At 28.8% G+C, this 11,992-nt stretch overlaps 1 protein-coding gene across 7 annotated transcripts; it reads right to left on the bottom strand.

The window, feature by feature from the left end:
• Positions 1-68: 68 nt before the first annotated feature.
• Positions 69-11,913, bottom strand: LOC141529516 (beta-mannosidase-like). 7 transcript variants are annotated; one of them, XM_074246082.1, is made up of 5 exons: positions 11,753-11,866; positions 10,946-11,070; positions 10,726-10,780; positions 9,138-9,895; positions 69-3,718 (listed from the first exon to the last, which is right to left on the bottom strand). In XM_074246082.1, the coding sequence occupies exons 2-5, from the start codon at positions 10,982-10,984 to the stop codon at positions 1,859-1,861; spliced, it is 2,712 nt and encodes a 903-aa protein (XP_074102183.1). In that variant the 5' UTR covers positions 10,985-11,070; positions 11,753-11,866; the 3' UTR covers positions 69-1,858. The 7 variants fall into 7 exon arrangements, with proteins under 7 accessions (XP_074102183.1, XP_074102180.1, XP_074102181.1 ...); XM_074246079.1 differs by having other exon boundaries at positions 10,726-11,244; positions 11,773-11,913; XM_074246080.1 differs by having other exon boundaries at positions 10,726-11,159; positions 11,753-11,885.
• Between the last annotated feature and the right edge of the window lie 79 nt (positions 11,914-11,992).

Here is an 11,992-nt window from a genome sequence, read left to right as displayed (position 1 = left end):
AGGGCTGAGAAAATTATCTTGGGGTTAGAGAGAGTGGAGGAAGGTGATGTTGAATGATAAAAAATTAATTAACAATCTGATCAGTATTTATTAACAATAAAAAAAAATTAACAATTTAAGCACTCACACACTCACACTATAATCACTTAAAAACTATAACCTAACTAACGGCTCACCAGAACTCTTACTAACTACTAACGGGACACCTCGCACAAAGACTGCAATGTACGAGGGATCGTTATTATACACAGCTACAAAAGTAACAGCCTAGTGAAGGCAACATAGACCTAGATACTTCTGCAGCTTACGCACATGACCCGTATCCCCTTAAAATAAAAATACTTCGATGAACATTGAATCGCTCATAGTTGAGCAAGTTAAAACATCAACAGCAAATAAAGTGCACTTGCTGTTGGAAACAGATACTACTCAAAGAATTTTAATTTAACGCTGAAAATGGGTCTCCGCGTGACATTTTTAGGTTGCGCGCGCGCGGCGTCAAAACCCTGTTGAAAAACTCCAATAAGATCCCATCAAAAGCGACAAAAGCCACTTAGAAACCAATAAAATTTATGGGTTTCTAAGTGGCTTTTGTCGCTTTTGATGGGATCCTATTGGAAATTTTAAACAGGAAAGCGAGTACGGCACATTAATTAATTTATTTAAGGTATTTAATATTTTTTTTTTAATTTGAAAAAATTATGGTGTTTTCTGAACACTATAAATAATTTATTTTCGTTGGAAATTTTACTTAAAGTTAATTTTTTAACAAGTTAAACGATTGTTAACTAAATGTATCTTTCGAACGACTGGATCGATTGGAACCAAACTATGGCGTTTCAAAGAGTTCCATTAAACTTAGATTTCCTGAGAATTTAAACCGATTCAGACCGGTAGATTTCAAGAAAATTAAAAAAAATCTACAAAAAAAAATTTGTCGAAATGTAGTTTTTTTTTTAATAACTTTGAAACGGCTCTACTGATCAATTCAAAAAATGAATCAGCTCGTAAGCTTGAAAAACCACGTCGATCGCCGCTAGTCCGGTCAACATCAGTTGATTCGTTCGAGAGATTTCGTGAACGAAAGAAAACTGAAAAAAATGTTTTTTCAGAGTCACTCCGAAGTTCCTAGTTCGGTCAATTCAAACTTAGAGATTCTTTATGAGACTTAAAAAATTTTGTGAAATGCCGTCAACCGCTTAAAAATCGGTTCATTCATTGAAAAGTTATTGCAGTTTGAAAATTTAAAATGTAGTGTTTTATCAAACGTCTATTAGACTTTTTGTGAGTTCGAATAGCTCAAAAACATAGAAAAGCTATTTTTTTTAGCTCGGAGAGCTCAAAATAATATAAATTGTATTTGTAAGTGCAATTTCAAGCGTTTAGGTATGGAATTAGCGGGAAATTGCAGGAATGGCTTTCAGGACTAACCGTTGTCCTAATTTTTTTAATTAAGTCGTTATCGTAGGAAATTACTTTTCCAAATCTGTTGGAAATGCACTCACGCGGTCTTATACCGGACTCTTGATATCACTTCAAACCTATCAAATGATATACCTTATGTTTACATATCCTACACATACGTCTGTATGTACTGAAAGTAACTATTGCTAGTGAATTTTAGTACATTTTTTTGTGTTCAATATTAATTATTTACAACAATACCTGAAATTATAAGGCGAATTTATTAAGTATGACTAATTGGATATACTTTTTTAATGCTATTTTTATAATTATGATATTATTGATTGCATTTGAAATTTACACACATTATGAAATCTATTTTCTGTCGTAAGTTTCAATAAACTGATTATTTTTCATAGATTTTAATTTTAATTTAATATAAAAATATAATCATTCAGAGATTGAGACAGTTGATACAAACTTTATTGGTGGGCTGAGGAGTCATGTATAATTGACCTAAACTTACAACTTTCAAATGTTGAATAAATTCTAACAAGTTAAAGGTCTCGATATTCGGATAAAAATAAATTTTTTTTACGCCTTGCATGACATGGAATCCATTTTCGGAAAATCTTCCAGATCTATAACTTGAAAAATCAAACCATACAAATAGCTGAATTCCACAGAGAGATTGAAGAGTAACTTTATAGTCAAGGGAATCGAAGGATACTATCATTTCACAAGCTGGTAAGTTGAAATTTTTAAGGGCAGAAGGATAAATATAATTAGTTGGTGCTATTTGTTTTCCATTATCATCTTTCAAGTTCATATCAATAATACAATTATTTTTCGCTTCAATTAAGTTAGGACCGCAAGAGGCATTTGTGAGTGTTTCTTCAAGGTTTACCGTTGATAATTCATAAGCTACATTAGCATTAATAGTAACATTGTTAAAGTTTTGGGTAATAATGTTAGAAAATCTTTCTTTCTGTATTTTGTGGACACTGATTTCGACCGAACAATTATACCTTGAATTCAATTCATCGGAAACAATAAATATTGTTATAACATTAGTTGGTGATAATCTTGGACTTATAATGATTGGTGCAAAAAAATTCTGAGCAAAATAATGAAGTATTTTCCAGCGGCCTCCTTCGTCAATTGATGACCATGAAGGTGCGGGCCAAACATCATTTAGTTGCCAATAAAGTGCGCCCATTGTATTACCTTCACCCGAGTCATAAATATAACTTTTGGCTTGGCGATATGATTCTGTTTGTACTTTAACAGATTGAGCTTGATTTATTTGACTTAAATAAATATAATTATCAAAATAATTTAGTGCATCGGTGGTTTCGGGAAGTTTTAAATTTTTTGTTATCAGCGATTTCATAAATTCACATCCACCCGGCAAATGTTGACGATGTTGCAAAAATTGTGAGTTTATGGTTAAATCTTTTAAATTGTTGACTACAGTTTTTAAACCGTAAATTGATGGCAACGATTGAAAACCATACTCCGATGAAAACCGTGGGCGAGGATAAATATTAATATCCCATCCATTAGCTAAATAATTGTAATGGTGAATATCTCCATAAAAAGTAGAATATGGATCTGTTCCAATCCAACCATTCTGATCTGCCCAGTCTCCATTACTGGGGCTTGATACGACAAAAGGACGGGTGGAATCTAATTTTTTAACTTCTGATCTTATTAAATTTACGTACAGTTCAATGTAATCTTTTTCGTAAATTTTTTGCGTTCCTGTACCATACCAATTGCCGTATAAGGCTGCTTCATTTTCGTTATTCCCTGCCCAAATAACGATTGATGCATGGGATTTGAGTCTCCAAACATTCTGCTTGACTTCTTCTTTTACTGAAGCTAAAAATTCAGGTGTAGTTGGATACATAGAGCAAGCAAACATGAAGTCTTGCCAAATCATCAATCCTAATTCATCAGCTAAGTCATAAAAAAAATCAGATTCATATACACCACCGCCCCAAACTCGAAGCATATTCATATTAACTTGTTTTGCTGATTCCAAAAGATACCTTGCGTATATCTGATTCGATGATTTACTTGGATATATACTCATCGGTATAAAATTACTTCCTTTGGCGAAAATTGGAACCTCATTAATTTGAAAATAAAAACTCAAACCTTTTTTTAAAGGTTCCTGCACTAATTTAACTGTTCTAAAACCAATACGTTTTTTACGTATTTGTACACCACTTTTGGTTTTCAATTTCGTTGTTATATTATAAAGGGTTTGAGAACCATAACCGTTTGGCCACCAACGATGTATTTGACTCTGAAATTAAAATTAACAATATTATTTTGAGATTCACTTTTCAAGAGAGAATTTCTTTTTGGATATTTGGAGACTTTAAGGTATTTTAAGAGGTCCATCAAGGAAGTTACATTTTGGCACAACCTAATCTATATAATTATGTTGTCATATATAATTTTATTAAAGTTTGCATCATTTTTGGCTTAGACAGAATATACCCAATATTACAGTAAAATACTTAGGTATTACTTTTAAAATACATATAACCAAATTCGTTAGAAGAGAATTGTAAATTTCATCAACAAGATAAAAGTTAAGAAAATTCAAAAGTTTAAATTATACACGCTCATTCTTCTAAAAATCGAAAAAAAAAAACCCGACAAAATAGAGAGAAAAACAATAAAGATTACAATTAATAGATAAAGAACAAATTTGAAAATAATATTATAAACTTCAAAATTCAAGAAGTCAATATTCTCTATATTAAATATTGTTTTTAGAATATTTATTTTTTTTAATGATTCTTCACTGCGGATTTATGATAAAAATAATAAAAAATATGAAAATTAAAAATTTGGTGATTTTTTTTCATTTGAAGTTCAAAAATCTACGATTTTAAAAATTTTCATAATATGTTATTCGGAATTTTTTTTAACTTCCCGCTAAGAAACTTGAAAATTCTCAAAAATTGGGAAGTTACTGATTTTACCCCGTTTTTCGAAAATCGAGTTTTCAACGGATGTTACATCCATAAAAGTAACCAAATAATTAATTAGAAGTAAAAATATATAATTAAATATTGTTATATATAATTATATATTATTATATATAGTTATACATGATTCTATATAATTAGACCTGGCCAATTTTTGGATCTGATCATATATAGACAATTATGCATGATTGTATATGATTAGACAAAATCTTTTTTCATCGGGAAGACCAAAAAAAATTTTTTTTTTTTTTTTTTCAAAGAAAAAATTTTGATAACATCTGACTACGCAAGTCTGATCAGATCGAATTATATATAGACTCATATATAATCAGATCTGATGATATATAGATTTATATACGATTATATATGGGGTTACAACAGCCAGGTACGATTATATCTAATTATATATAGACTCATATATAATCAGATCTGATGAGATCTAATTATATATAGACTTATATATAATCAGATCTGATCATATATAGACTTATATATGGGCTTATAACAGCCAATGATATATGACCTCATATATAATCATGCATGATCATATATAACTTCATATATGATTATATATAATCATATATATGAACATATATAATTATATATCATTAGACAAAAAATTTTTTCATCGGGTTCACAAAAAGTGCAAAATGATGTTTACCATTACGTTTAAATCCTTCTGAAATAAAAAATTTGTTATATTTTCTATGGAATGTTTAGCTCTGCTCTGCTACTTACTGATGCTCTGCCATTGCTCTGCTACTGCTTAACAGTCAAATCATTATTTACTTTATTATTCAAATAAATCTAACGGAAAAATGAGATTCGTTAAAATGAATAATTTAGGACTATCAAAATATATTATAAAATTAATTTTTATATTATATTTATGATAAACTGATTTGATACGTTATGTACTTCATAGAATCATTGTCATATAAGATAGCAGCACAGCAGACGGGAAGTTCAAGGCGCACGGATATCACCAAAGTTAAGCAGCATTGAGCGTGGTTAGTAGTAGGGTAGGTGACCGCTGGTGTTATAGCCGCAAAATTATATATAAAGTTTTTTTTTGTATTTTAATTGGTTATATAGAATCGCGTACGACCATATCAAGTACTACATCCATAAAAGTAACCAAATAATTAATTAGAAGTAAAAATATATAATTAAATATTGTTATATATTATTTTATATAGTTATACATGATTCTATATAATTAGACCCGGCCAACTTTTGGATCTGATCATATATAGACAATTATGCATGATTGTATATGATTAGACAAAATCTTTTTTCATCGGGAAGAGAATAAATTCTTGAAACAAGAAAATTTTCTTAGACCAAGAATAATTTCTTAGCTCAAAAATTTATTCTCTTGACTCAAGAAAATCATTTTCTTCAAAATGGGATTCTTGGTTTAAGAGTTTGGCTCTCGAGTCAAGTCAATTATTTTATCACTTTGTGTGTGTGTGTGTGTGTGTGTGTGTGTGTGTGGCCGTACGTAAACCTCTGATAACTTTGAACGGCTTGACCGATTTTATCGCGGTTGGTGCCATTCGAAGGAGCTTGACCAAACTGAGATTTTGAATACAATCTGGACCGATTTGAACCGGTAGATTTTGAGAAATTTCAAAAAAACTACAGAAAAAATTTTTTTTCAAATGTGGTTTTTTTTTATAACTTTTAAACGGCTGTACCGATCAATTCAAAAAATTAATCTGCTCTTAACATAAGAAAACAACGTCGATCGCCGCCAGCCCGGTCAAAATCGGTTCATTCGTTCGTGAGTTGTCGCAAGAAAACTGAAAAAAGTGTTTTTTCAGAATTATGTCGAAATTACTAATTGGATAAATTTAAACTTGAATATTCTTTACGAGGCTTTAAAAACTGTGTCGCATGCCGCAAGCCCCGTGAAACCCGGTTTATTCATTCGTAAATTATTGTGGTTTGAAAGTTTAAAAAATATTGTTTTATTGGATTTCTATTAAACTCTGGAGCTCGGCGAGATCAAAATGACACGAAAATTATATTTTTGAACTCGAAGTTTTCCTAATTTTTTCTATTTTTATCAATCTTTAAGAAAGTTCTTCGAGCTCACAAGTCTGGTAGAAGTTTCATAGAACATTATACACGCATAAAAACGATTTTGTTAAAATAACAAATGATGGGATAACTGAAAAATATGTTGTGGTAACAAATGAGTATAGTTATAGCAACAAATCCATTAGTTACATTAACAAAATGTTTCAAGTTATACTAACAAACTAGTTTGTTAAATCACAAAATCAATTTGTTGCTCTAACAAAATCATTTTGTTTCTATCACAAAATAACTTTGTTGCTGCAACAAAATGATTTTATTGCTGTTACAAAGTGATTTTGTTGCAATAACAAAACGCATTTGTTGCTTTACAAATGTATTCTATAAAATTTACTGCAACAAATTTATTTGTTATTCCAAAAAATTTTCATTGTTATTCTTATAAAATTCTCTTTATTACTTCAACAACTTGTCTTTGTTACTCCAATAAATTCTCTTTGTTATTTTAATATAATAATTTTGCTATTTCAACAAAAAAATTTGTTATATCAACTAAAGTATTTTGTCGAATCAACTAAGAAATTTTATTGTAGTAACAAAACTGTTTTGTTGTTATAACATATCAATAAGTTGTTATAACCTAAATTTGTTATTTTAACATATGATTTGTTATCCCTAGGTTTACAAATTCATTTGTTACTACAACATATCTTAGGTTATCTTAACAAAATTTTTTTCTGCGTGTGGTTTGAATTTTTAAACCGACATAACTTTTAAATGAATAAACCGATTTTCTCGTGGTTAACGGCATTCAACGCATTTTTTTGAAGTCTTGATGAAATCTTAGAGCGCGAACTGGTCAGACCAAAAATTTCATAGAAATTCTGAAGAAGAAAACATCTTTTTTAATTTTTTTCGACAACGATATCTCACGAATGAATCAACTGATTTTGACCGGACCAGTGGCGATCGACGTGGATTGTTAAAGTCAAGAGCTAATGATTTTTTGTAATTGATCGGTAAAGCGGTTTAAAAGTTATTAACAAAAAAACGAATTTTTGGAAATTAAATTTTCGAGATTCCTCAAAATTGATCGACTCAAATTTTTTGAACTGGTATCAGAAATCTAAGGGCATTAAAACTTTCTAGAACGTCGCTTAGTTTAATCGAATCGGACAAGCCGTTCAAAAGTTACAAGCGATTTACATGCATAAACACACCCTTGTGGAAATAATTCTCTGAAAAAACTCTTGACAAGTCTTTATAACTCTGAATAAGACTTTTCGAAATTCTTCACATCCCTAACTAAGTAAAGGAAAGACTTAATAAGTCTTCAAAACTCTGCAATACTCTTCAAAAGTCAAATTTTCCCTGCAATTTCGGAATTTCTCAAAGAGTTATTAAGACTTGATAAGACTTGTTCAGTTTTACAGGAAAAGAAGAAAATATTTCTTTTCAAAAAAATTACTTATCAGAATTAAATAAAACTATAAAAAAGAATTAATGAATATTTTAAAAAAATTTTTTTTAAATAATATTTTCATCACGAAAATACTTTGATGGGCATCGAATCACTCATAGTTGAGCAAGTCAAAACATCAACAGCAAATGAAGTGCACTTGCTGTTGGAAACAGATATTACTCAAAGAGTAAATCCAATCGGTATTTAATTTGGACTATCAAATATTGAAGTCAACTTTCTAGGTAGGAAAGAATTTTCTAACCACATGCCACCTATTAGAAACTAAGAACACTCAAAGATTCTAACTGTAAATTCGTAAACTAAAATATGTTAGGTATCAATTAATTCCAGCAGATAGCGTGTGGATAGAAAATTCTTTCCTACCTAGAAAGTTGACTTTAATATTTGATAGTCCAAATTAAATACCGATTGGATTTACTCTTTGAGTAGTATCTGTTTCCAACATCAAGTGCACTTCATTTGCTGTTGATGTTTTGACTTGCTCAACTATGAGTGATTCGATGCCCATCAAAGTATTTTCGTGATGAAAATATTATTTAAAAAAATTTTTTAAAACATGCATTAATTCTTTTTATAGTTTTATTTAATTCTGATAAGCAATTTTTTTGAAAAGAAATATTTTCTTCTTTTCCTGTAAAACTGAACAAGTCTTATCAAGTCTTAATAACTCTGAGAAATTCCGAAATTGCAGGGAAAATTTGACTTTTGAAGAGTATTGCAGAGTTTTGAAGACTTATTAAGTCTTTCCTTTACTTAGTTAGGGATGTGAAGACTTTCGAAAAGTCTTATTCAGAGTTATAAAGACTTTTCAAGAGTTTTTTCAGAGAATTATTTCCACAAGGGCACACACACACACGCGCGCGCGCGCGCAATGACAACCTCGCGGGGATAGTCAGGGAAGCTTCCTGTGACCTTCAAACGTCGAGATCTGATGAAAACTCGATTTTTGCAAAACGAGGTGAAAACAATAACTTCCCGATTTTTGAAAATATTCGATTTTCTTAGCGAGAAATTAAAAATCATATTATCGTTAAGATGGTAAGGAATAGTTTTTTTTTCAGTAATATTTTTTGAGTTCGAGATTAGCTGAAATATGCATAAATAATAATAATTTGAAGATTGAATCGTTTTCTAAATTTTTAACCTTTTAAAAAGAAACACTCCCTTTTATTAAATTTATTATATTATTATCAACATACCTCTAGAACATCTAAAGATATAGATTGCTGTTGACTATTGAGCAGATTAATTGTTTTTGAGTTATTTAAATAAGAATTGTTTATTTTTAAAATGATCGATAATTCACATTGAATCGGCTCATTTGAACTGATGAGAGCTGCTTCGAGAAAAACAGTTACATTTATTCTCCAGTTTGTCTTATTAATTTCATATAAATCTACTGTATGATCTAATATTATAGCATCTTGCACTATCATTAGATCGACATTACGCCAAATTCCACTAGTAGGTATCGCTGGACCCCAATCCCAACCGAAGCTTGCTTGCATTTTACGAATATGATTGACATGACACTCGCCATGATATGTTTTTGGAACACATTTCGGATAAACTATGTATTTTTTACTATGATTATAATATAAATCTTTTGCTAATTTCATCGAAGATTCGATTATTACCATCAACTCATTACTTGAGCTTGTATTATTTGTTATGTAATCTTTAATATCAAAAGCATATCGTGTAAACATATTATCCGTTTTGCCTATTTCGTGACCATTAAGTTTTATTTTAGAAAAAGTATCGATCCCATGAAAAATGAGTAAAAGCTTCTGAGCCTGAAGCATATTCAAGCTTGATGGGAATTGACTACTAATTAAAAAGGTGGTATTTCCAACCCATCTATTTTTGATATCATTATTACCAATAAAAGTATTATTGATATGTTGTTGTTCTTCAAGAAAAATGTACGATTCGACAGGGACCATCACATTGGAACCTTAAAAAATAATTAATATCAATATCACTTAACTTTATTCTTTATATATGAATTCAAATAAATTTTGCATTAAAAAAAACTTTTTATGTATTTTTAAAGATAATTGAAATTGAAAATAATAATTATTTTTATACTTCATTCTGAAAAATAGAAAACATTATGATACATATTATTTATATTGAGAACATTCTGTTACGTAGAATGTAAAAATTTATACTTTAGTTATAAAAGAAAATTTTTATAGATTTACAAGAATCACTTTATCGGGAATTTATAAATTTGTAAAACTGTGTAATTTAAAATTAAATACGTATTACCTATATGTGGAAAAAAATTCCCTGTTTAAAAATTTTGATTGAAAAGAACTAAAAATGATGAAATTCGAATTCTTTTCAATAATTTCAATTCATTTGTTTTTATATATAGATATAGAGTTCGCATGGAGTGATCGCTTTTCAATTCTTTTCAATCAGTATTTTTAAACAGAGCTATTTATCTTCTAGCAATTATATATTTAATATTTTTTTTTACTGTACTTTTTTAGATAGACACAAAATAATACGTATTAAATAGTTACATGACCAGGCTTATACACATATTATTTATGATTATAATCATCTCTATTGGATACATCATGTATTTCTTTTTTTACAAATATAAATAAGCAAAAGTGTAGGTATCACCTCGGAGACATACAAAAAGTAAAAATAATGCTTGTGTCTATACAACGATCGTAAGAGAAAAATGAAAAATAAATCAAATCTATTCATAAGATTTTAATAAAAATAATGAATTAAAAAAAAGTTTTCAATTTTGTGTTGAAATCTTACCGAAATTCTCTATATTTGCATACCACTGAAAATTGAAGTCGCTACACATCGAAAACTTAAAAATACCGATTAGTATTGAGAAATATGAAAATTTTTTCATTTTTAAGTTTATTCAATATTATGGTTTAACTAATTTCAATATGAATATAGAAAATTTTAAGCTACTGTTATTTTTGGCAAAGTAATCTCTAAGCTAACCTAAAAAAATATTGTCTCATACCTCAATAGTGTGATTATTACTCTTTCGAAGATAGTTCATCTGTTGCTGTTGTACTATCAATTTAATCAGTAGATATATTTTTGAAAATTAAATAAAAAACAAAATTTATTGGTAGCGAACTTCAACTAAATTTTAACAATTTCTTTTTATGTTATAATATTAATTGGAATAGATAACACTCTGACAAATTTATTCGGAATAAAAATTTTTCATACTATAAAATGATTCAAAATTCGAATATATAATACTAGACATCTTCTCTCAAAATCATAGGAATGCTTTTATTTTACAAAAAGTCGCTATCATAAATAAATTTCATAGAATATATTAATTATGATAAAATAGTACACAATAACAAAAATAAAATAATAAAGCGAGCAAAATAAATTGACTTAAAAAATTCGGAATTCTTAATTCTAGTATTACTTAAGGAAGTACGAGCACCAAGGTAACTTTTGATAAAAGGGTCAATTTCTTTTTAATATGAAGTTTAAATATGTCTAAACAAATTCCGAAAATTTGAAGGAAATTGCCCGATTATTAAAATAAATAATTAACATTTTCAAGTTGAGCAATTTAGTCTTATGGGGTAACCTCCAAACATTGATACATTTCTGTATTTTTCTCGTAAAACTGTCGGTGAATATTTTTAAAAATCTTATGGATGAAAGTAAATATATTAGAGATAAATTAAATTTAAAAAAATTTACACTTGCTCGACTAATTAAAGTGAATTAATTATAAGAAAAATAAATGCCGCCATTAGCCAATATTAAATGTATATCTATATATTGAAAAAAATCATACGGTTACTGCACTCTCCTTACCGCGCTAGAGTCGATACCTATCCCCGCTCCGTCTAGCGCTCGTACATCCTTAAGACTTATTATATTATCCGAACAAAAACAGTTTCACTGTAAAAAAATCGTGCCAAGTCGACGTTCATAAGACTATTAAGAAAAAAAAATTTTATTTCTTTACAAAAAGATATAAAATAAAAAATTAAAAAATCCAAGTAACCGATATGGTTGTATATGATTTTCGAAA

This window comes from Cotesia typhae, unplaced genomic scaffold, assembly GCF_013202065.1.
Source record: "Cotesia typhae breed Kobodo isofemale line unplaced genomic scaffold, CoteBio_Ctyphae contig_48, whole genome shotgun sequence".
Classification (NCBI taxonomy): domain Eukaryota; kingdom Metazoa; phylum Arthropoda; class Insecta; order Hymenoptera; family Braconidae; genus Cotesia; species Cotesia typhae.
This window is presented reverse-complemented; position numbering and strand designations above follow the sequence as displayed.